Source organism: Rattus norvegicus, chromosome 4 (assembly GCF_036323735.1).
Source record: "Rattus norvegicus strain BN/NHsdMcwi chromosome 4, GRCr8, whole genome shotgun sequence".
Taxonomy (NCBI): Eukaryota; Metazoa; Chordata; class Mammalia; order Rodentia; family Muridae; genus Rattus; species Rattus norvegicus.
Window position 1 is genome coordinate 101,381,220 of NC_086022.1, and position 26,404 is coordinate 101,407,623.

Sequence of the window (26,404 nt, forward strand, 5' to 3'; positions counted from 1 at the left end):
CAAATTTTTTAGAAGAAAATGATTTAATTTGACTGTTATCTCTCTATTTGTATAAAAGATATTGCTTTGATATCTAAAACTATACTGAGTAATTTTTGCCCATGTTGTCAACTATGGGAGCAGGAAAAAGAGTGTAATATTCATCAGGTTATGTAGACAGAGGTGAGGGATGTTAAAAACATTAATGTGGATTTTCAGAAGGGGTATCAATATGTCAACCTTGGACTAATGGGACATGTCTTAGATGCATCATTGGCAGATACATTTTACTTTATAGGAAAACAACAGAGCATGGTTCATTACTAGTATATACCCCTGTGGTCACTTGTCATCTCTTTATTTCAGCTAATGCCTGTAGTGCAGTCCACTTTTCTAATATAAAAGCCCATTTTTTATAATCTGCAGACATTTCCATTGTGACACTTGAGTATCAACTAATACATCTCGGGTGTTTCACGTGTATTGAGGAAATCCAAGAAGAGGCATAATTACATGTATACTACTGATATTGGACATGTTTTGGCTGAAAAGAGATTCATTGGAAAATTTTTCTAAATATATGAGAAAACCCTGAAGCCTCAATACATCCAATAAGCACTCTTAGCAAACAGATACACACAAGGAAGTTGATCAGTTAAGCCTTACATTTTAGCTTATCTAGGGGTTTATGTTATGGCTTGTATCATTGTGGAAGGATGCTCAGAATACTGTAGACAGTAATACATTGCAATATCTTGAGACTCAATGTTTCTAACAGTGAGAGAAAAATCTGTTCCAGATCCACTACCTTCGAACTTTGCTGGAACCCCAGGTAGCAAAGTGGATGCAAAATGAATCAACATCCTAGGAGCCTTCCCTGGTTTCTGTTGAACCCAAGCTAAATACTTGTTAATATCCTTATTGGACCTGCAGTTGATGGTAAGATGGTCTCCTAGAGAAGTAGAGAGAAATGATGTGGCGTGGGTCATCTGGATGTCACATGATACACCTGAGAACATAAAAATATAAGAAACTGTTATATTGGGTGTTACAGCAAAAGCATACAAAGAATCAGCAGCACTGACCATGACAATTGAAATAAATCTCCAATATTGTTCTTTCTTACCTGTGATCAAGAGCACCAGTAGCCACAAGAGCTGAACAGGAATGTTCATGGCCATAGTTTGCCCTGATTCTGTCTCCTGCATGGAATACGTGAGACCTATAAGAATTCTTTATGGTAGTGGGTTGTTCTCTAGGCACATGCAAATCTCTAGGGACTTAACAGGGTTGGACACATGTGCAGGACCGATACAACAGAGTAATTCATCTAGGGACCCAAGACTGCAGGTGTCTCCAGAAAAAGGAGTGACATTCAAAGTTTTCTATAAGTAGCATGTATTGGTCTAACTACCATAGGGACTATGCCCATTTTGTGTTATATAAATAACATCTCAGTTTCATTAATTTGAATTTTAGTATTGGCTTATTTTCTACTACTTCATCTAGGATGGTCACTGATCATTATGTAAGACTCTCACCATGCAAGCAAATTATAGTCTTCTTTAATGGTCACTGATATCTTTCTTTTTATCATAATACTTTTGAGGTCAAATATAACCAATATTAACAAACAGATGCATTAATATGTTTCAGGCAACAAAGCAATTTGTCTTAATGCATTTGTTTTTGTTCTGTCGAAGAACTTCCATAGCAGCCAACCAAGAGCAGTTATATCTCCCTTCTCAATATTTATTGTTTATAAAATCTAGCTCTGATGTTTATTAGATACCTCATATTATTGCTTCTGTTCACTATCTATTCCTACCACAAACAATTGCCTTTTGGGATAGACTTCTTCAAATGAACAGTGTTCATTCACAGCTTTCCACACACTGTATTCCCTAGACCTATCTACATTGTCAGTTTCCAATGTCTTGCATTTCTAAGAGAAATTGATTATAAATGTATGTCATTAGAATTTATAGCTTTAACAAGTGAGCAAAGAAGAAAACGACTTGTCTTTTCTTTAAAAGACACAGGAACCATGGGACCTAGAGTACATCCTCATAAAGCAATATAAGAACATATTGGGTCTTGTGATTAAGAAGGATGGAAAGAAAAAAAATTATTGAGTAAACATTGGTCATGGTCAGGCAGTGTAAAGATGACATCTAAAAAAGAAGAGAAATATATTGGTGGCCTGAAGGAATATCTGATGATATATCTATGGGTCTGTTTATAGTTGAATATGTTTACAAGTGATATGTACAAGATGGTAACACCTGGGTATTAGTTTACACGGAAGTATTGAGAAAATTGAGGAATGAAAATAAGAATGAGTCTCACTGTTAGAAAAATGAGGTATTAATTGTAAGGAGAGTTAAATAGACAATATGTCTTTGAAATGGAATTGAAGATATGAGGTTAAACTCATGCCCTCTGTAGTAGAGATATGAAAAAGTGTTGCTCTGTGTGAATAGAGACATAAACTGATAACTTCTCTAGGTATAGAATAATTCGTCAGACATCAATAGGATACATAATTAATAAATGAAATATTATTGAGAATAATAATTGATTTATTTATTTTAATTATAGCATTAAGACAATACAACATATCCATGAACTTGCTTTCAAAAATGAGTTTAAATGTTATCATTAATTACAAATCAAATAAACCGATTGCATTTCTGCTTTTATTCTGTACATTTCCACTAGATGAGAACTCTTGCAGATTGCTGCATTCACAGGCCTTAGTAAAGTGGCCTTTCAAAAATAGTAACCACACAATAAATATATTTTTTCACTATTAATGAATAGTTTACCAGCTAGATTAATTGAGTAGCTTGATACACCTTGCCATGTTTTTTGCCTGAAGTAGTAGACTAGCATCTTTCAAGACTAAAATCACTAGAAATAAAACAGATGTTCCATCATGTAAAACGACAAATGCAGCACATTAGAAGTTTTGCAGTGAACCCTAAAAGTCCCATGCATTATCCTTGATGTACTGAAATTAGGGCGTTATAGAAGCTTTGTTTTATAATATAATCCTGTGTTATTTATTATACAAGGAGAAGAAATAATTTCCATCCTGATTAATTGTCTAATAATTTGTAATAGAACTGCCATGGAAAAGTTATTCCAACTGTGTTGGAAATTATTGAATGAATTTTCTTGGCAGATTAGTACAAACATTATATCCATCCAAATGTAGATGCTGGGAACCAAACATAGGTTCTCTGAATGGATATGTACTCTCTTAGTCATTGAATCATCTACTTTTTCAGTCCCAATAAATCCACCTAGATGAGTAGATGTGCTTATACTGGCTACTTCTACAGTAGTTGAAATGTTATACTCCCAAAATTTGCAGAAATGCCCCCCATTCTTTCTACCAAGGTTCTATTCTATATAATTGCCAGTCCACAAGAGTCATGTAAATTTTGGCTTTGATTGCCATCTAGTATTGAAACAAGAGAGTGGCAAAAAATACAGATCAAACCAGAACCATGGAAAGGTATATATTTGGGTTGGCCAAATATTTTCTCTTTTCAGGGATTTTCAGGTTTTGTAACATGCTTCCATTCTGTGTGAAAGTACTCTGCCATATACATTAAATATATGGTTCCTTCCTATGACGGAAGGTCTTTTTTGACTAGGAATTGGAAGATGAATTACAATACAAGAAAGCTGAAACCAGGAGAGAGATATTCCAAATAAGAATATAATAGCAAGTTGTAGTACATGTTTTTAACAGGAATACCTGGAACCAAAATGGGATTAAATTTTCAGATCACAGTTTTTCTGTTCCCAGTATAGACAGCCAAGTAACTGGAAACTAGATAATAGTCTCATGAAATTTCATGACTGCAACATCATGATTGTTATATTATATGTGAATATATACTATTATATAAGTATATGTGTAATACATGTGTGTGCAAAGACAGTATATATATATTTTCCCAGAATAAAAAAGTCTATCAGCACTTGGATAGTAGGATCAAATTCTTTGGCATATTTAAATGTATCCTCTGTGAGAGGAACCTCTAGAAGTCTTTTTCTTATTTTCCATACTCAGGCAAGGTAAAGAGGAACAAAGAGCACAAAACTGAGATGAGGAAGTTATGTTGCTCAGAAACTTATACACTACACCAGGAAATATGATCCCTCTAGGGAGCCAGCAATAGTAACCAGCATTAGTGTGGAATCCCTAGAGGGCACCATGCAAAGCAGATTCAGTTAGAGGTGAAAGTATAGTGGTTATACTATTCAGAAGACACATTCTGTTACCATTCTTTTTGTAACAGTTACATTATTAGATGTGATGAAATGTACTTTTTTTTTTTAGAAAATATGGCAACACAATTCATAATAGGCCATGAACTAAAATAGAAAGTTTGGTATGAAGACTGAATACTAGCTCACTATAGTTACTGAGCGTTGAGTGGGTTAACAAAAGCCTAGATTATCTGAGTGAAAATATCTTAGAGTCCTGAGAACAAAGTAATAGGAAACATGTTTCAGAAGGTCTGAGTAATAGAAGACACCAACAGAAATCCACTGGGTTTATCTTTCTTTTTATTAAATTAATCAGAAAACAAGTTGTGATTTTTTTTTATTATCACAGTATCATTTGAACACAAATGCAGCCACTATTTGAGTTCTTGCATTGTATATTACTTACAGCAAGAAGTTATTTTACAAGTAACTTCGCTTGTAAGTTACTCTGAAGACAGAAACCACAGGCCTATGGGGAAATTAATACCTGTTGTTTAACACAGTGGTGAGGGCAAGTTTCTGGAGGGGACTGTGAGAAGGGAGAATAACACTTGAAATGTAAATTATTCATTTAATTTATTAATTAAAATTAATTAAATAATTAATAAAAATCCCAAACCAAGCAAACAAACAAACAAAAATCCAAAGGGGTGATGAAGTAAAGAAAGTTTATTTAATTCCATGTCTGCAAGGGAAAGTTATTGACAGGAAAAGAAAAAGGGAGACACAATTGAAGAGGAATTAAAAAAAGATTAAAAAAATCAGACTACTCCCTTAATATCAAAGTTGCACCCTCTCTCTTAATATCTAAATTACTTTGCTACTCTTTTCACTGTTCTCTATTCTTTATACACTTTCACCAAATACATGATTACATGGTATCTATTTCAAATATTCAACCTAAGTTTAAACATAAGTTCACATCATAAAATGAATGAGATGTGTACAACACAGATGCCTACATAGATTTTTATTAATAGTAGTTATCTAACTAGACAATTATTTTCTGTCTCCACCATAGGGTATGAAAGTTAACAACTATAATTCTCAGGTCTAAGTTAACAATAAAGTTTTGTATAGCTAAACCTAGTCAATATTTTATCTTCTGTCCTTGCACCTACAATAAATCATTTGTTCCCTTTTATGACCTTTGTTTAATTGTTTTACAACCCCCAAGAAATGTATCCCTTAATTTGTATCTATCTGCTTCCTAGCTTAGTGCAAATGACCCATGAGACATGAAAACTAGTAGACTTCTAATTGCAGTATTCATATTGCAGAAGGCCTTAACTGCACTCCTATTATAAGGGTTAAATAATTCCTAGTAAAATTATAAGAATTCTTATAGAATTATCAATAGGAATTAGGAACTTATCTATTTGTCTGTATAACAGTATAGCATCACTACAAGACAGGACATCTTCTCTGCCTGAAGAAAACCTGTCCAATAAGGTAGACATATGCTGAGGAATTATTATTTACTCTAATATTATTTAATCTGACTGATGGTACCATGTGCCAGAAAAACTATACCAATAGACAGAATTAAATCCTGAAAATGTCATTTCTTGACCCTTCCCTGCAAGGGCTCAATTATTGCAGTATACAGTTCATGGTGAAACCACCTCAGGAAGACCACCAGCTAACCTTTAACCTCTCCTAGATTGATCCTGATAATACGGAAGACAGTATGGTTCTATATTATGAACTATGTAAAATGACAAAGGAGTAACTTGGAAAATTCTCAATATGCATGGTAAAATGAAGGAATGCTATTACTATGCTATGATGATGATTTTCACATTGATAAGAAAAATAGTCTTTTTTCTTTTTTTCTTTTTTCTTTATTCTTTAATCAATTTTTACAAATCAGATTTTATCCTCACCCAGTCTACCCTCTGACATTCCCACATCCCATACCTCTTCTCTCCATCTCCACCCTCCCAAACCTCAACCCCTACTCCCTGGGGCCTCAAATCTCCTGAGAGTTATGTGCATCTTCTCTCACTGAGTATATAGACCTTGCGGTCCTCTACTGTATATGTGTTGGAGGTCTCATATCTGCTGGTGTATGCTGCCTGGTTGGTGTCTCGGTGGCTCAGTGTCTGAGAGAGCTGAGGGGTCCAGGTTAGTTGAGATTGCTGGTTTTCCTATAGGGTCACCTTCCTCCTCAGCTTCTTACAGCTTTTCCCTAATTCAACCACGGAGGTTACCAGCTTCAGTCCATTCCCTTAGTATCTCCATCTGTCTCAGTCAGGTGCCTGTTGGGTCTTACAGAGGTCAATCATGATAGGTCCCTTTTTTTCTTCCAATTTTATTAAATTTTTATTTATATTTCAAATGTCATTCCCTTTCAAGGTTTCATGTCCATCAGTCTCCTAGCCCTTCCACCTTCCCTTTTGTATGGGTGTTTCCCTCCACATCCACCATCTTTCCAATTACCTATATACTTCTCCTGGGAATATACCCAAAAATTATAAAGCACTTTTAAGTGTCTTGAGGGCTCTTGTAGTTTGAAGTAGATACTCAACAGTACACTCAGCTATTCTTTGACAATACAGAGCTCTCTATTCAGTATGCATAGGCTGTCTAACCATACAATTTTCAGAGCGATTCAGAAGTCTGAATTACTATTTCATGTCAACAACAGAAAACATAGTATAGTTGGTATGACTGAATTTTCAAATAACTACAGACAAGGGAGAGATTCAAACTATGTGAACATGCTTTTGGAAATGTTATCAGTAAGTATAGAATCTCCATTATGAGATGAAAGTCTCATTGATAAAATTCACCAAAAATCCCCTCATTTGCTTCTGATACAAACTGTTAGAGATGTGAAATAGTAGTCTATAATTTATGAGCACTAGTGATTGTCTACATTTTAACAAGACATCTATGTTAGATTGGCAGATTCTCTTTAAAGGTGGTATATTTTATTCTGAGTGATTGCTATATTCATCATTAAGGAATTTCTTCCATTTTTGAGCTGTGATATTCCTGGAAAAGCAGTTCTCATGTGAAAATTGCTTGTTTCTTCCTGGGTTAGGGGAAACAGGTTCTATGTTGAAGCTAAGGGATGCAAGGCCCTGGAAGGATACCAAGATAATTTTAAATTATACAAAATAATGGTGGTCCATTATTACATTTTTATAAATGTATGTTGTATACTTTGCTCAAACTATAGTATATTCATGTATTTTTAAGCAGACTAATGTTCTCATAGGCTTTGACTGTTCTATGTAGGCATTGCTACTCTCCAAATTGTTCAAAATATTCTCTGTGTCTTTTTCCTTCAAGATGACTGAGACTCAGCAGATCTTCATTCAAATTCTACTAGGAGAACCCTCTAAGCACCACACACCTGCTGTGAAGTCTCTCAGAAGTGAAGAGATTTCAATTCTATTGTGCTACAGGCAACTAATAGTAACAGAAGAAAACAGAGAGTGAAAAGTGGAAAAAAAATTGAATATATCAAGAAAAGAGATAATGAGAATGCAGGATACATAAAGAATGAGCTTGACTTTACCGGTTTCTCCGTTTGTGGTGTATCATAGCTTTAATTCTTATTGAATAGAGATTGATTAATCAGTTGGGGCATGGATGTAGTCACAAATATGCTGACTTCTTGCAGACAAGAATGAATTACCTGAGAGCATGGAGAAGAATGGAGTGATTTGGCCATGGAAAAGTGAGAACCACACAGGCTCAGAGAATGAAGGGGAAAATCCTCCCTTAAATTCAGCAAATGGTGCTGGTTCAACTGGAGGTCAACATGTAGAAGAATGCAGATCGACCCATGCTTATCACCCTGTACAAAGCTTAAGTCCAAGTGGATCAAGGACCTCCACATCAAACCAAATACACTCAAACTAATAGAAGAAAAACTAGGGCAGCATCTAAACATGGGCACTGGAAAAAATTTCCTGAACAAAACACCAATGGCTTAGGCTCTAAGATCAAGAATCGACAAATGGGATCTCATAAAACTGCAAAGCTTCTGTATGGCAAAGGACACTGTGGTTAGGACAAAAAGGCAACCAACAGATTGGGAAAAGATCTTTACCAATCCTACAACAGATAGAGGCCTTATATCCAAAATATACAAAGAACTCAAGAAGTTAGACTGCAAGGAGACAAATAACCCTATTTAAAAATGGGGTTCAGAGCTAAACAAAGAATTCACAGCTGAGGAATGCTGAATGGCTGAGAAACACCTAAAGAAATGTTCAACATCTTTAGTCATAAGGGAAATGCAAATCAAAACAACCCTGAGATTTCACCTCACACCAGTGAGAATGGCTAAGATCAAAAACTCAGGTAACAGCAAATGCTGGCGAGGATGTGGAGAAAGAGGAACACTCCTCCATTGTTGGTGGGATTGCAGACTGGTACAGCCATTCTGGAAATCAGTCTGGAGGTTCCTCAGAAAATTGGACATTGCACTACCTGAGGATCCAGCTATATCACTCTTGGGCATATACCCAAAAGATGCCCCAACATATAAAAAAGACACGGGCTCCACTATGTTCATAGCAGCCTTATTTATAATAGCCAGAAGCTGGAAAGAACCCAGATGTCCTTCAATAGAGGAATGGATACAGAAAATGTGGTACATCTACACAATGGAATATTACTCAGCTATCAAAAACAATGACTTTATGAAACTCCTAGGCAAATGGTGAACTGGAAAATATCATCCTGAGTGAGGTAACCCAATCACAGAAAAACACACATGTTATGCACTCACTGATAAGTGGCTATTAGCCCAAATGCTTGAATTACCCTAGATGCCTAGAACAAATGAAACTCAAGGCAGATGATCAAAATGTGAATGCTTCACTCCTTCTTTAAAAGGGGAACAAGAATACCCTTGGCAGGGAATAGAGAGGCAAAGATTAAAACATACACAGAAGGAACACCCATTCAGAGCCTGCCCCACATGTGGCCCATACATATACAGCTATCTAATTAGACAGGATGGATGAAGCAAAGAAGTGCAGGCCGACAGGAGCCGGATATAGATCTCTCCTGAGAGACAAAGCCAGAATACAGCAAACACAGAGGCGAATGGCAGTACCAAACCACTGAACTGAGAATAGGACCCCCGTTGAAGGAATCAGAGAAAGAACTGGAAGAGCTCGAAGGGGCTCGAGACCCCTTATGAGCAACAATGCCAAGCAACCAGAGCTTCCAGGGACTAAGCCACTACCTAAAGACTATACATGGACTGACCCTGGACTCTGACCTCATAGGAAGCAATGAATATCCTAGTAAGAGCACCAGTGGAAGGGGAAGCCCTGGGTCCTGCTAAGACTGAACCCCCAGTGAACTAAATTGTTGGGGGAGGGCAGCAATGGGGGAAGGATGGGTAGGGGAACACCCATAAGGAAGGGGAGGGAGGAGGGGGATGTTTGCCCGGAAACCGGGAAAGGGAATAGCACTCGAAATATAAATAAGAAATACTCAAGTTAATAAAAAAAATAATCCTCTCTGAAGCCTCAACACCCACACCTTGACTAATTTTCATGGATTCTACTATTTACAACTCTGAGATATTTTTACATCCCATTCTTTTTAAAGTATAATTGGTAATTGGTTACAAGTGTCACTGAAACATCAATACAAATTCGATTTAGAGAACAAACCTTTTTAAAGCTTTTCTGATTGATTAAATCTCCTGGCTCAGTTCTCCAGTACTTCTAATAAGAGGTATAAGATGTTTGTACCTTAGTAAGAATACAGACAAATTCCCTTAATACATTATGAAGTTCATGATGGTTGTTCAATACATATTGATGACTGTTATTCTCAGATCCTCTCAATCTCTGCTGATATTCATGAACCCAGAGCACAGCCTATTGCATGTATACATATTGAGTAAACCGGTCACATCCTATGTCAGTTACAATAAAGACATAGCATGGACATGTGTGTTTCTGCTCAATTACTAGTCCTGTTGATGCTCTGGGTTTTGGTGAGAAGGGATAAATCTAGAGATTTATCCAATGACGATGGCCATTGCTCCTTGGTCTTTTGAGAAAATCCTATGGAAATATTATATATTGCCTGTGTATTAGTGCTTAATTTTCCAAGATAAGATACTGGATGTGTCATTCTGATAACCAGCCTCCTCTATTCTTTCTGATGGCATAGGAAAAAATTACTATCACATGTCAGGCAAGTCAGGATATTAACATTTCCTTACTCTGACAGCAGAAGGAACCAGGAACAGTTTTATAGATCGTGATCAATGATATCCTGGCTCTTCATAAGTTCAGTGGCAATGACTCTGAGACAATTTCACCTTTACCAACAGAGCTTAGTATCTGAAGATGTTAATAATTATCACTGTCAACAAAGTTTGGATACCCCTTCCACAGTGATCCAAGTTGTAACATTAGCCTCTCAGGCAAGAAAAGTAAGCCTAAGAAGTTCCAGCTGTTCTTTCTTGTGTCCCTGCCTGGTGACATCATCTCTTGTATGTGGTGAGATATTGAGGATCACTGGAAAGTTTTGGTGAAAGGAATCCAAGAGACTTACATTTACCTAAATTGAATATCTTACTCTCAGCCTACAATGAACATACATGGTATGGTTTCTCATGATTCTTCAGGAAGAGTAGTTTTGCCCCTGACCTATCTGGGTGAACACTGAGTGTTATATGTACAGAAAAACCAAATCTACTATATTTATTAATGTAGTTATCATTTCAATTCATCTAATGGGGATCTAAGTAACACTTATTAATTTACTTGCAAGCTCTTAGTAACATGAATGTTTATTACATGATTCACCAGGGAAAGACGTGCAGAAAAGAGAGCATACGTTCATGTAAGAGTACTGGGGATGATGGCCAAGGACAGAGGGCTGCTGATCTGGGTCCAGGGCAGCCAAGATGGAATATAGGTTATAGTAAGTGATGAGTTGGGAATATCGGAAAGTACATCAGCCATGTGGAGGATACAAACTGGCCCAACATTGAGCTGTTAAAGGCATATTAAAATACAGTGTGTGTGTGTGTGTGTGTGTGTGTGTGTGTGTGTGTGTGTGTGCATATTTTTCATTCAGGAATCCAGAAGTTTGAGGCAGGTAGAAAGGATTGTTTGAATAGCAACCACTGAGTTCAGCTACATAGTTGTTAGAGAAAAATGCATATATAACTTTTTTCTCTTAATAGATGAACATGTTACTGTGTTCTATGTTGTAATTAGGCTTCAAGTATTTTATTCAGAATCAAAGGGGAGCATAGGACAGATACTCTAAAATAGAACATATGTCCCTATGTAAAATTTACTGAAAAGACAATTCTAGATCTATTTGTCATCCAAACGGACAAGGTGTTGGTTGCTAAGGCGTTTGAGGCATCTGATTTTCTCTTTTGATTGATAAGCTTTGTTCAATGCACTTGTCATTTTCCAGTGATGTTTCTGATTACAATAATATGCATGGGAGGATATACATCTAAATAAGATCATGAATGAGTTTTGTATAAAGGTACATTTTAAAAAAATCCTATCAACTTAATTTCACAGAAAACATATACTTAAAGGAGAAAATTATATACTTAAAGGAGACAGTTTACTAAAGAAATATGTCTCATTTTTCTGTCTGTTTGCCTGATTATTTTGAATGAGGAAGGTAGACAGGGGCTAATTGATAAGATTAGGTTTTCACTCAGCTTTACCCTCATCCTTGATGGTTGATGAGAGGCCACCTATTTACCATTTTCCTGAGCAAGACAGAATAATATTGTTAAAAAAAAGAAAAGAAAAAGAAATCACAGTGGTCATCCACTAAGTTTGTCTATAACCTGTACTTCATTTTCATTAATTAGGTTTCAAGATGTGATGTTGTGATGACACAAACTCCACACTCACCAACTGATATTTTGGAGATGCAGTCTTTTTTTTCTTGCATGTCTAGTCAGAGCCTTGTTCATAGTAATGGAAACACCTACTTAGAATTGTACCTGCAGAAGCCAGTCCAGTTTCCATAATTCTTCATCAATGACATTTCCAACATATTTTCTGGGGTTCCAGACAAGTTCAGTGGCAGTGCATTAGGCACAGATTTCAAACTCAAGATCAGCAGACTAGAGACTGATGATTTGGGAGTTTATTATTGCTTTGAAGATTCTAAGTTCCTCCTACAATGATTTAAACCCTCACAAAATGTCCTTGTTTCTTTTTCTTTTTCTTCCTTTTTGTAAATTTATTTTAATGGAGATCACTAATTTTTTATTAACAAACAAGTAAACTAAAAGGCTTACAGGTAAGTGTAAGTTTGAGCATCCTAGTCCATCTGTGTCATAATCTTCATTGTGGTACAGCCTCCCTCACACAAGTAAACTACAAAGGACCTACCCTGTAGAGTAAGACATGTCTGTTCATATATGCACAGAACACACGTGATCAGCAATGGAACCCAGGTCTCGTCTTCTATGCTTATCCTCCTCTCTCATTTCATAGATACAGGCAAGAGATACACATGTGGCCCATACATATACAGCCACCCAATTAGACAAGATGGATGAAGCAAAGAAATGCAAACCAACAGGAGCCGGATGTAGATCGCTCCTGAGAGACACAGCCAGAATTCAGCAAATACAGAGGCGAATGGCAGCAGCAAACCACTGAACTGAGAATAGGTCCCCTATTGAAGGAATCAGAGAAAGAACTGGAAGAGCTTGAAGGGGCTCGAGACCCCATATGTACAACAATGCCAAGCAACCAGAGCTTCCAGGGACTAAGCCACTACCTAAAGACTATACATGGACTGACCCTGGACTCTGACCCCATAGGTAGCAATGAATATCCTAGTAAGAGCACCAGTGGAAGGGGAAGCCCTGGGTCCTGATAAGACTGAACCACCAGTGAACTAGTCTATGGGGGGAGGGCGGCAATGGGGGGAGGGTTGGGAGGGGAACACCCATAAGGAAGGGGAGGGGGAGAGGGATGTTTGCCCGGAAACCGGGAAAGGGAATAACACTCGAAATGTATATAAGAAATACTCAAGTTAATAAAAAAAATCAATTTATAATAGCCTTTTAGAGTTATTACAGATATCCTATATCCAATTACTAAGAAAGTCTTTATGAGGGAAGTATTTTTTATATCAATTGGAAAGAATGAATAGGAACAGTTTCATATTTCATCTTTATTTAGTGTTAGGGAACTCTCCAAATATAGAGTATTTCCCCACTAGGAAAACACAATTTTGTTAGATTCTTGTTAACCTTGCCTGAGAATCTATACTCCTGGTAGCCATGTGTTCTGTAGCAACAACAAAAAAATCCAAGTTCACAGAGGAGTCCATCATCGTGAATTAGATACACTCTTTTAGTTCCTTAGGATAATCTCAGCATAAGAACCTATTTTCCATGGGTCTTCATTTAGAGATGATTAGTAGTAACGATGTGGTTGTTCAGACCTACTCAAATAGTCAATCTGTATCTGAAGCCTCAACTAATTTTAAATCCTTAATACTCAAAACAATACTTTCCATTTTTAACTGAATAGTGCTTGACAATTGTGAGAACTTCACATGGATTAGAAGATGCCACTCATGAGGCCATATTATAAGGCAGTAGGTAACTCCATTAACTATTTAAACATTTAGTCCTAAAGCACGAATTAATTTAAACACAGAGGGGCAAGAATGTATAATTTTAAATGCAAAGATTAAAAGTTAACAAATGTAATTATAATAATTAATAGATGTTTCATATCATAGTTCATGATTAACACTAAGATAAAATGGTTTAGATTGTTTTAAAAGTTTCAAAAACAAATGTTTTATTTGTTTACTTGTTTGTATTATCTAGAGACACCAAGACATGTGTTGTCATCAAACTAATGATCTCCTCCCTCATTTACTAGTTAGACTAGCAATACTAGTAGTTGACAAAATTTGTGATTCCCTAGTTTTTTTTTAAATAAATGATTTTCCCTCTTAGCTTACTTTCTAATTTTTAATAACTTTCCTTAGATATTTAGTTTAAATTAATACTGAATGCTCATTCTAATATTTTATAAAATCTCCAACTAATAAAATATTGACATAGTATATAATCTCCAACTAAAGTGGAAAAAATCTAAGTACCTTGTCTGAAAGGTTTTCTTGAGGACAAGTTGAAGGGTTTTAGATTAGTTACTTTTGCATACATAATCTCAAACCACCCTAGTATAGACTCCAATGTGTGATAATTAGTATTCATTCCATTAATATCTATAATGAAAAAGCAATAAACTGAGCAAAGAAAAATACAAAATGTAAGCCTTGAGAAGAAAAGAAGAACTAGATAATGGAATGGAGCTAAGTTCTGTATTCAAGGAGAGAAACACATTGAAGCAAAGTTAAAATTAAATGGAATGAAGGAAGTGTTGATTTCAGGGAAAGACCCCACACAGTTAGGCTTAAAGAACAGCTTATATCCAGGCATAATTACACACATCTTTAATATCTCACATTCAAGAGACAAAAACAGGCAGATGTCTGAGTTCAAATCCAGTGAGGCCATCCATGGATATTAGAGGTAATCATTAAAACAGAAAATTACTGAAAGTGTAAATAAAAAGAGGACTGTGGTCCAACCCCAGCAAGTAGAAGAAATTGAATCCTTCAGCCACATGATTCGTATTTTAGAGTAAAGGAGGGAATAAAGAGATTGTGCAATCTCCCATTTTGACTAAAGAAATATGCTAAAGGCAGGTGTTTGACAGGGGTGTCTCTGTAATGCGGCTCACAGAGGCCTTTCTGTGAAACTGAATACAGAACTTAGATTGCCTTAGAAAGTCCAAAATTTGGGGATAGCAGAACTGTGTAGGAATTGGAACCAACTCAAGAGAAAGAAGTGTGTTGCAGTCAGAAAAACTGAAAGGAGTTGGAGATATGAAGATGATTCAAATCTGAAGAGGGCATCTGACATGGAGTTGGAAAGTTGTGAGATTGCCCAGACAGTTTTCAGTCTTGCTTTGGTTCAGTATTCCGTGACCTTTGGAAATGCAATATATATTCTGTGACATATTATGTTGCCAGTATGTGATCTGTTTTTTAATTTTGATTTTACAGGGGAATACAGTAAGGAAGTTGCATAAATCTCAGAAGACACTTTTTCATTTATTTATTTTTTTATTTATTTATTCATTCATTCATGTATTCATTTTACATTCTGATTACTGTTCCCACTTTCCTGGTCCCCACCACACAGAATACCTGCTTCCATTCCTCTAACCCCTTCTTCTATGAGAGGATGGGGATCCCTGAGTATCTTTTCAGCCTGAGATAAAGTCTCTGGAAGGTCAGGTACATCCTCTTCCACAGAGAAGAAACAAGGTAGCATAGTTGGAGAACATATTTCAGATAGGCAACAGCTTTATGAACAGCTTCTGCTCCAGTTGTTGGGAAATCCACATGCAGACCGAGCTAATCTTCTTCATGTGTGCCAGAGTCCTTGGTGCAGCCAGTGTATGGTCTAGTTCATGGCTGAGGTAAGTTGAATTTGCTGGTCTTCCTATGGAGTGACTATCACTTTCAGGGTCTTTGGTCCTTCTCCAAATCTTTGATAAGAGTTCCCATCTCTGTGCAATATTTGGCTATGTGCTTCTGCATCTGTTTCAGTCAGAAGGTGGTGGAGTCTCTCAGAGGACAGTTATGCTTGGCTTCTGTCTAGAAGCATAACTGAGTATGATTGGGTAGAAAGTTTTATGGGTGGATTTCTGTCCATATTCCTTCACTGGGGGTCCTTCATAGCTATAGGAAGCCTGTTTAAGTTCTTTCTCTATGTGGTTTGAATCTTTGTTCTCTCCAAAACTTTTAACACGCAGGGTTGTTATATTGTGTCAAAAGATTCTTCACCATTGAATGAGATAATCCTGTGATTTTTTTTCTTCAGTTTGTTTATATGGTGGATTACTTTGATAGATTTTTGTATATTGATCATAGTGAAAGATGTTTTGATGGGTTCTTGAATTCAGTTTGCAAGAATTTCATTGAGCAATTTTGTGTCATGTTCAATAAGGGATACTGATCTGAAATTTTCTTTCTTTGTTGAATCTTTATGTTTCAGGTATCAACATGACTGTGGCCTCATAGAATGAATTTGGCCATATTCCTTCTGTTGCTATTGTATGTGAAATAGTTTGCAGAATATTGACATTTGTTGTTCTTTGAAAGTCTGGTAGAACTCTGCACAAAAATATCTGGCCCTGGGATTTTCTTGGTTGGAAAAATTCAGTGATTTCCCTTATTTACTTAAGTATTATAGGACTGTTTAGATAGTTTATTTGGTATCGATTTGGAAGTAATTGAGATAACTATATATATTATGAGTTTTTACACCGTAATTCAAAGTAGTCAGCTGGCATACCAGGCATATTTCCTTGAGAAAGTCTTTCACTCTGAAAACAACTAATATAATTGGTAGAGGTAACAGAATCATAAAAAAAAGTTTAGTATTAAAAGTGGGGAAAGTAAAAAAACTCTAAACAAGATTTTTTGCCACATGTCACTGAATCTGTAGCCACATTTTACTTCTAGGAGGAAGCAGCTGGTAGATAAAGCATTTTGTCCCAGTCTGTGGTACTGTGTGGTGGGCTACTACTCCCCTGCTGACAATAGTAAGAGGCAGCAACTTCATCCTGCATGCAGCTGATTGTCAGAGTGTAAGAGGTATCAGACCCACTGCCACTGAAGCTGTCTGGGAATCCAGAAGCCAGGATGGATGTCCGATAAATCAAGAGTTTAGGGTAGGATCCTGCCTTCTGCTGGTACCAGTGCAAGTAATTGGAACTTATACTTGAGCTGGCACGGCAGGTGATGGTGACCTTCTCTCCTTGAGATGCAGTAATGGATACTGGAGACTGGGTGAGCACAATTTCTCCCTTTGACACTATGACCAGGAAAAAAAGTGTTGAAGAGAGAGAGAGGTTAGTAGAAATAGAAACACAAAAAAGTCATATTCAGAATATTCAGAAGAAACCTAATATTCAGAAGAAACAAAACAAAAACAAAAAGTTTATCTTAGACTCAAACTTGACCCAGGGAAAAGAATCTTGGATTCTGAACTCACAGACTTCCCCCTCTGTTACCTGTGACATAGATCAGAAGCAAGCTGGAAATCTGAACCAAAAAATCCATTGTGTTTTCAAATCTTGATCTCAGGCTCATTACTGCTCTTTTATAAGTAGATCTCTGTAAAGCAACTGTGAGCCATTCGTGACTCCTTAAGGTGAAGTATGCAAATAACACGATATGGACTAAACCATTCTTGGCTTATAAACCCATGTGGTCCTTGAACTGAAGCAAATCCAGTTAGACCAAATTAGCGTTTACATGTTTGCATTTACTACACTTATGGGAAAGGAATTCACTGTTTCTTTTTCTCTTCTTTACGGTGCATACTTCTGACCCTCAGTATTGGTCATGTACTTTTGTGAAGTCTGAGTGAATTTGATTTTCTACGTAAGGAAAGATCTACTGAGCAGTATGAATGGAAAAAGAGGTCCTAATTTTGTAGTAGCTATCATTTGTCCAGGACTCTATTCCATACTGGTTTTGAGTGAACCCTAGGCTGGAGGTTCATGAAGACATATACATCTGAATAACTACCATTCTCAGTATACACTATGCTCTAACTTTTTGGGTTGTACCATATTATTATATGGGAACATTTGAACACAATTTTCAAGTAAAGTATGCTGTAATTATTAAAGAGACAAAATTCTTGTATAAGTTTAATAAAAAAAATATACTGTATCTTACAGCCAATTTTAATTATGTTCCTAAGATCTTTGAAGTTAAATGCAGTCCTCTTAGGAGTTGGGATGTCTCTAGAAATTCTTTCAGAACATCATCCCCATTCCTCTCTTCATTAAAGAATTCTTCTATAATGTATCAAAGGTTAGAAAAAATAACAGAAAGAATCTGTGAATAGATACACACATTGATAAGCACTGACTTAGAAAATATTGAATTCAAAGGAATTGTTGAGTATGCTTTTCTGACTACTTAATTCTAAGTAAATGGCTTCTTTTCCATCACAATAACTCAGGATCTCATGTTTCATTGTTGGTATTTAGTAGTTAGTTGCTAGTTTTATTGTCCCTTAAGAATAAAAAATCTTTCATTAGAATGTTTTTATAATTTAAGAGCAAGAGCACTAAATCATTTGTGGTATTATTTAAAACAAGCAAATCCATCCATTAGTCAATAAACCACCTTGTGAATAGAAGACAGGAAATCTCCATCAGGTCAGTTCCATAAATAGAGTTTGTTCTTCAAGAGGCTTCCAAAAGCATAATAATATTTATCTTCACTTAGTGAAAATGAGAAATAAATAATTTTTCCATTTATTTTATAATTTTTTTTCTGTATGTATATAAGTGAACCATGTGGCTGTTGGTACCCAAGGAATTCAAACAAGGGCTTTAGATTCCATGGAACTGGAGTTATGAATGATTGTAAGCCGTTGTGTGAATATTGGCAATTGAACCCAGGTTTTCTTCAAGAACAACAAATGCTCTTATTTGTTAAGCCGCTAGGACATCCAATTTTAACCTTCATGTTAAGTCAGTGGAAATAGATCCTCCTGAACCAGGGAAGTCTGTTGCTAGAAGCCAGAATCCTGAAAGAAGCTTGTTCCCCTTTTCAAAAGGCAGTAGGATAACTCTGGGTGTGGTAAGTTCTAAGAACTCTAAATGAGTAAACAGACACCTTGAGATCTTCTTTGGAGTCAGGTGAATCAAGCACCTAGGAACTGTTCATTTCCTTTCTCTCTTTTTTTTTTTTTTTCTTTTCTTTTTTTCGGATCTGGGGACCGAACCCAGGGCCTTGCGCTTGCTAGGCAAACGCTCTACCACTGAGCTAAATCCCCAACTCCGGAACTGTTCATTTTCAAGTGTTATTGTGATACAGGTCCAAGTCTAAAGACATTGACTGGAGAGATATGTATTAGTGCTGCCCTCTTCTGGTGAGATAGCCAAAATGAAGACTGTACTCTGTTCAGGAGTCTAGAGGAAAAGCTACATTCACAGAGATCAGTGCCAAATAATAGCATGCTTTATAAACAACTCATTTGCTGAACACTGAAGACTGGAGCTATTATTTTTTCTTTTTTAAAACATTTTATTTTTTATTGGATATTATTTATTTAAATTTCAAATGAAATCCCCTTTCCCGACTTCCTGTCCATAACCCCCCTATCACATCCCCATCCTTTTCTTCTATAAGGGTGGTCCACCTCCCCCTACATGTTTTCTATAGTGTGTATTTTTTCTATTTCTATATAAACTTTACACTCTTCTCTCAATATCTTTTGCGAGTTTCTTTTTTTTTAAAGGAGAAAGAAGTTTTACAGAAAAAATAAAGAGATTCCATTTGAAAACAAATACTCTTTCTTTTAGTTGAACATACTCAAATGCAATAATGCATGAATTTATAGCATGAGGTGTAAATTTCCCTCAGAAGCCACCTCTTCAGGACATATAGGTCCTAAATGAAAAAATGCTTATAATACCAATCCTTGTTGCCTGAAGGACTGTGTATTATCGACTTCCTAATCAATACACTTACAAGTAGTTTCCTATTTTATTGGATATTTCCTTTACTTTTTAATATTTTTATTGGACATTTCTTTATTTACATTTCAAATATTATTCCCTTTCCTGGTTTCCTGTCCATAATCCCCTATACCTCCCCCTCCCCTTTTTCTATAAGGGTGTTCCCCTCCCCACCCACACCCCCTTCTTAAAGGATTTTTTTTTTTGGTTCTTTTTTTCGGAGCTGGGGACTGAACCCAGGCCCTTGCGCTTGCTAGGTAAGCGCTCTACCACTGAGCTAAATCCCCAGCCCCACACCCCCTTCTTAATTCACCCCGCCGTGACAATCCCTTATACTGGGGGTCCAACCTTGGTAGATCCAGGGCTTCTCCTCCCATTGGTTCTCAGCAAGGCCATCCTCTGCTTCATATCCAGTTGGAGCTATGGGTCACTCCATGTATAGTCTTTGGGTAGTGGTTTAGTCCCTGGAAGATCTGGTTGTTTGGAATTGTTGTTCTTATGGGGTTGCAAGTCCCTCAGTTCTTTCAATCCTTTCTCTAATTCCTCCAATGGGGGTCACGTCCTCAGTTCAGTGGTTTGCTGCTAATATTCGCCTATGTATTTGAAATGCTCTGGCTGTGTCGCTCAGGAGAGATCTATTTCTGGTTCTTGTCAGCATGTACTTCTTAGCTTCATCGATCTTATGTAGTCTTGGTGGCTGTATATACATTAGCCACATGTGGGGCAGGCTCTGAATGGCTGTTCATTCAATCTCTGTTCTAAACTTTGCCTCCATATTTTTGTTGCTCATTTTAAGAAAGAGTGAAGAATCGCACTTTGGTCATCCTTTTTGAGTTCTTTTGGTTTGTGGATTGCATCTTGGGTAATTTGAGCTTTTGGGCTAATATCCACTTATCAGTGAGTGCACACCATGTGTATTTTTCTGGGATTGGGTTACCTCACTCAGGATAATATTTTCTAGTTCATTCCATTTGACTATTAATTTCATGAAGTCATTGATTTTGATAGCTGAGTAGTATTCCATTATTTTGTCCCTGATTTTAGTGGGATCGCTTCAAGTTTCTCTCCATTTAGTTGGACGTTAGCTATTGGTTTGCTGCATATTGTTTTTACTATACTTAGATATGGTTCTTGAATTCCTGATATTTCTTGGACTTTTATCATGAAAAGGTGTTGAATTTTGTGAAATGCTTTCTCAGCATCTAATGAAATGATCATGTAATTTTTATCTTTCAATAGTTTATAGAGTGGATTAGATTGAGTGATTTCTGTATATTGAACTGTCCTTGCATCCCTGGGATGAAGCGTACTTGGTCATGATGGATGATTTTGATGTATTCTTGGAGTTAGTTTGCAAGAATTATATTGAATATTTTTGCATCAATATTGATAAGGGAAATTGGTCTGAGGTTCTCTTTCTTTGTTGGGTCTGTGTGTGGTTTAGGTATAAGAGTAATTGTGGCTTCATAGAAGGAATTTGGTAGTGCTCCCTCTGTTTCTCTTTTTTGGAACAGTTTGGACAGTATTGGTATAACGTCTTCGATGAAGATCTGATAGAATTCTGCAGTGTCAACATGAAAAATAAAATCCTTAGAAACCAATAAATTTACCATCAATATTCAAAGAAAAAATAAAATATGCAGTACTTTTAAAAATGCATTAATAACCACTTATCAATGAATACATGCCATGGATGTCCTTTTGATTCTGGGTTACCACACTCAGGATGATAGTTTTTATGTTTGGGAGACATTTAATAACTGCTTCTATTTTTTTTTTTAGGAGTTAAGGCGTTGTTTAGATGGTTTATCTGTTCCTGATTTAATGTTGATCCCAGGTATTTGTCTAGAAAATTGTCCATTTCCTCCAGATATTTCCTTTTGTTTAATAAAGGCTTTTGTATTAGGATCTGATGATTTTTTGATTTTCCCAAGATTCTGTTGTTATGTCTACCTTTTCATTTGTGAATTTGTTAATTTGGACACACTCTCTATGCCCTTTGCTTAGTCTGGGTAAGGGTTTATCTATCTTGTTATTTTCTTCAAAGGACCAGCTCCTGGTTTTGTCCTTTGTATAGTCCTTTTTGTTTCTACTTTGTTGATTTCAGGCCTGAGTTTGATTATTTCTTGCCTTCTACTCTTCTTGGGTGATTTGATTCTTTTTCTTCTAGAGCTTGTAGATGTGCTGTCAAGCCTCTGATGTATGCTGTTTCCTGTATCTTTATGTATGCATTCAGAGGTATGAATTTTCCTCTTAGTACTGTCCTGTTTCTTTCTGCAGGCACTCAGCGCTATGAGTAGTCCTCTTAGCACAGCTTTCATTGTGTCCCATAAGTTTGGGTATGTTGGACCTTCATTTTCATTAAATTCTAAAAAGTCTTTAATATCTTTCTTTAATTCTTCCTTGACCAGGTTATCATTAAGTAGAGCATTGTTCAATTTCCACGTATATGTGGGCATTCTTCCCTTATTGTTATTGAAGACCAGTTTTAGGCCGTGGTGGTCCGATAGCAGGCATGGGATTATTTCTATCTTTCTGTACCTGTTGAGGCCCGTTTTTTGACCAATTATACGGTCAATTTTGGAGAAAGTACCAGGAGGAGCTGAGAAGAAGGTACATCCTTTTGCTTTAGGATAGAATGTTCTATAAATATCTGTTAAGTCCATTTGGCTCATGACTTCTCTTAGTCTGTCTACGTCTCTGTTTAATTTCTGTATCCAAGATCTGTCAATTGATGAGAGTGGGGTGTTGAAATCTCCTACTATTATTGTGTGAGGTGCAATGTGTGTTTCGAGCCTTAGTAAGGTTTCTTTTTTTTATTTTTTTTTATTAACTTGAGTATTTCTTATATACATTTCGAGTGTTATTCCCTTTCCCGGTATCCGGGCAAACATCCCCTCCCCCCTCCCCTTCCTTATGGGTGTTCCCCTCCCAACCCTCCCCCCATTGCCACCCTCCCCCCAACAGTCTAGTTCACTGGGGGTTCAGTCTTAGCAGGACCCAGGGCTTCCCCTTCCACTGGTGCTCTTACTAGGATATTCATTGCTACCTATGAGGTCAGAGTCCAGGGTCAGTCCATGTATAGTCTTTAGGTAGTGGCTTAGTCCCTGGAAGCTCTGGTTGCTTGGCATTGTTGTACATATGGGGTCTTGAGCCCCTTCAAGCTCTTCCAGTTCTTTCTCTGATTCCTTCAACGGGGGTCCTATTCTCAGTTCAGTGGTTTGCTGCTGCCATTCGCCTCTGTATTTGCTGTATTCTGGCTGTGTCTCTCAGGAGTGATCTACATCCGGCTCCTGTTGGTTTGCATTTCTTTGCTTCATCCATCTTGTCTAATTGGGTGGCTGTATATGTATGGGCCACATGTGGGGCAGGCTCTGCATGGGTGTTCCTTCAGTCCCTGTTTTAATCTTTGCCTCTCTCTTCCCTGCCAAGGGTATTCTTGTTCCCCTTTTAAAGAAGGAGTGAAGCATTCACATTGTGATCATCCGTCTTAAGTTTCATTTGTTCTAGGCATCTAGGGTAATTCAAGCATTTGGGCTAATAGCCACTTATCAATGAGTGCATACCATGTATGTCTTTCTGTGATTGGGTTAGCTCACTCAGGATGATGTTTTCCAGTTCCACCCATTTGCCTACGAATTTCATAAAGTCGTTGTTTTTGATAGCTGAGTAATATTCCATTGTGTAGATGTACCACATTTTCTGTATCCATTCCTCTGTTGAAGGGCATCTGGGTTCTTTCCAGCTTCTGGCTATTATAAATAAGGCTGCAATGAACATAGTGAGCACATGTCTTTTTTATATGTTGGGGCATCTTTTGGGTATATGCCCAAGAGAGGTATAGCCGGATCCTCAGGCAGTTCAATGTCCAATTTTCTGAGGAACCTCCAGACTGATTTCCAGAATGGTTGTACCAGTTTGCAATCCCACCAACAATGGAGGAGTGTTCCTCTTTCTCCACATCCGCGCCAGCATCTGTTGTCCCCTGAGTTTTTGATCTTAGCCATTCTCACTGGTGTGAGGTGAAATCTCAGGGTTGTTTTGATTTGCATTTCCCTTATGACGAAAGATGTTGAACATTTCTTTAGGTGTTTGTCAGCCATTCGGCATTCCTCAGCTGTGAATTCTTTGTTTAGCTCTGAACCTCATTTTTTAATAGGGTTATTTGTTTCCCTGCGGTCTAACTTCTTGACTTCTTTGTATATTTTGGATATAAGGCCTCTATCTGTTGTAGGATTGGAAAAGATCTTTTCCCAATCTGTTGGATGCCGTTTTGTCCTAACCACAGTGTCCTTTGCCTTACAGAAGCTTTGCAGTTTTATGAGATCCCATTTGTCGATTTTTGATCATAGAGCTTAAGCCATTGGTGTTTTGTTCAGGAAATTTTTTCCAGTGCCCATGTGTTCCAGATGCTTCCCTAGTTTTTCTTCTATTAGTTTGAGTGTGTCTGGTTTGATGTGGAGGTCCTTGATCCACTTCGACTTAAGCTTTGTACAGGGTGATAAGCATGGATCGATCTGCATTCTTCTACATGTTGCCCTCCAGTTGAACCAGCACCATTTGCTGAAAATGCTATCTTTTTTCCATTTGATGGTTTTGGCTCCTTTGTCAAAAATCAAGTGACCATAGGTGTGTGGGTCCATTTCTGGGTCTTCAATTCTATTCCATTCTGTCTGTCTCTGTACCAATACCATGCAGTTTTTATCACTATTGCTCTGTAATACTGCTTGAGTTCAGGGATAGTGATTCCCCCTGAAGTCCTTTTATTGTTGAGGATAGCTTTAGCTATCCTGGGTTTTTTGTTATTCCCGATGAATTTGCAAATTGTTCTGTCTAAGTCTTTGAAGAATTGGATTGGTATTTTGATGGGGATTGCATTGAATCTTTTGGTAAAATGGCCATTTTTACTATATTGATCCTGCCAATCCATGAGCATGGGAGATCTTTCCATCTTCTGAGGTCTTCTTCAATTTCCTTCTTCAGTGTCTTGAAGTTCTTATTGTACAGATCTTTTACTTGCTTTGTTAAAGTCACACCGAGGTACTTTATATTATTTGGGTCTATTATGAAGGGTGTCGTTTCCCTAATTTCTTTTCTCGGCTTGTTTCTCTTTTGTATAGAGAAAGGCAACTGATTTATTTGAGTTAATTTTATACCCAGCCACTTTGCTGAAGTTGTTTATCAGCTTTAGTAGTTCTCTGGTGGAACTTTTGGGATCACTTAAATATACTATCATATCATCTGCAAATAGTGATATTTTGACTTCTTCTTTTCCGATCTGTATCCCCTTGACCTCCTTTTGTTGTCTGATTGCTCTGGCTAGAACTTCAAGAACTATATTGAATAAGTAGGGAGAGAGTAGGCAGCCTTGTCTAGTCCCTGATTTTAGTGGGATTGCTTCAAGTTTCTCTCCATTTAGTTTAATGTTAGCAACTGGTTTGCTGTATATGGCTTTTACTATGTTCAGGTATGGGCCTTGAATTCCTATTCTTTCCAGGACTTTTATCATGAAGGGGTGTTGAATTTTGTCAAATGCTTTCTCAGCGTCTAATGAAATGATCATGTGGTTTTGTTCTTTCAGTTTGTTTATATAATGGATCACATTGATTGTTTTCCGTATATTAAACGATCCCTGCATGCCTGGGATGAAGCCTACTTGGTCATGGTGGATGATTGTTTTGATGTGCTCTTGGATTCGGTTTGCCAGAATTTTGTTGAGTATTTTTGCGTCGATATTCATAAGGGAAATTGGTCTGAAGTTCTCTTTCTTTGTTGTGTCTTTGTGTGGTTTAGGTATAAGAGTAATTGTGGCTTCGTAGAAGGTATTCGGTAGTGATCCATCTATTTCAATTTTGTGGAATAGTTTGGATAATATTGGTATGAGGTCTTCTATGATTGTTTGATAGAATTCTGCACTAAACCTGTCTGGACCTGGGCTCTTTTTGCTTGGGAGACCTTTAATGACTGCTTCTATTTCCTTAGGAGTTATGTGGTTGTTTGACTGGTTTATCTGTTCCTGATTTAACTTCGGTACCTGGTATCTGGCTAGGAAATTGTCCATTTCCTGAAGATTTTCAAGTTTTGTTGAATATAGGTTTTTATAGTAAGATCTGATGATTTTTTGAATTTCCTCTGAATCTGTTGCTATGTCTCCCTTTTCATTTCTGATTTTGTTAATTTGGACGCATTCTCTGTGTCCTCTCATTAGTCTGGCTAAGGGTTTATCTATCTTGTTGATTTTCTCAAAGAACCAACTTTTGGTTCTGTTGATTCTTTCTATGGTCCTTTTGGTTTCTTCTTGGTTGATTTCCGATCTGAGTTTGATTATTTCCTGCCTTCTACTCCTCCTGGGTGTATTTGCTTCTTTTTGTTCTAGAGCTTTTAGGTGTGCTGTCAAGCTGCTGACATATGCTCTTTCCTGTTTCTTTCTGCAGGCACTCAGCGCTATGAGTTTTCCTCCTTGCACAGCTTTCATTGTGTCCCATAAGTTTGGGTATGTTGTACCTTCATTTTCATTAAATTCTAAAAAGTTTTTAATTTCTTTCTTTATTTCTTCCTTGACCAGGTTATCATTGAGT

General features: G+C 37.0%; 2 gene segments (V, D, J or C); both read right to left on the minus strand.

Annotated features, from left to right (window-relative positions):
• Positions 1 to 658: 658 nt before the first annotated feature.
• LOC120102167 (immunoglobulin kappa variable 1-9-like) lies at positions 659 to 1,254 on the minus strand. The segment is given in 2 exon segments: positions 659 to 988; positions 1,106 to 1,254. Coding segments are annotated over 2 exon segments (405 nt in total).
• A 15,548-nt stretch (positions 1,255 to 16,802) lies between these two features.
• Positions 16,803 to 17,459, minus strand: Igkvl1 (immunoglobulin kappa variable like 1). The segment is given in 2 exon segments: positions 16,803 to 17,158; positions 17,358 to 17,459. Coding segments are annotated over 2 exon segments (435 nt in total).
• Positions 17,460 to 26,404: the final 8,945 nt, after the last annotated feature.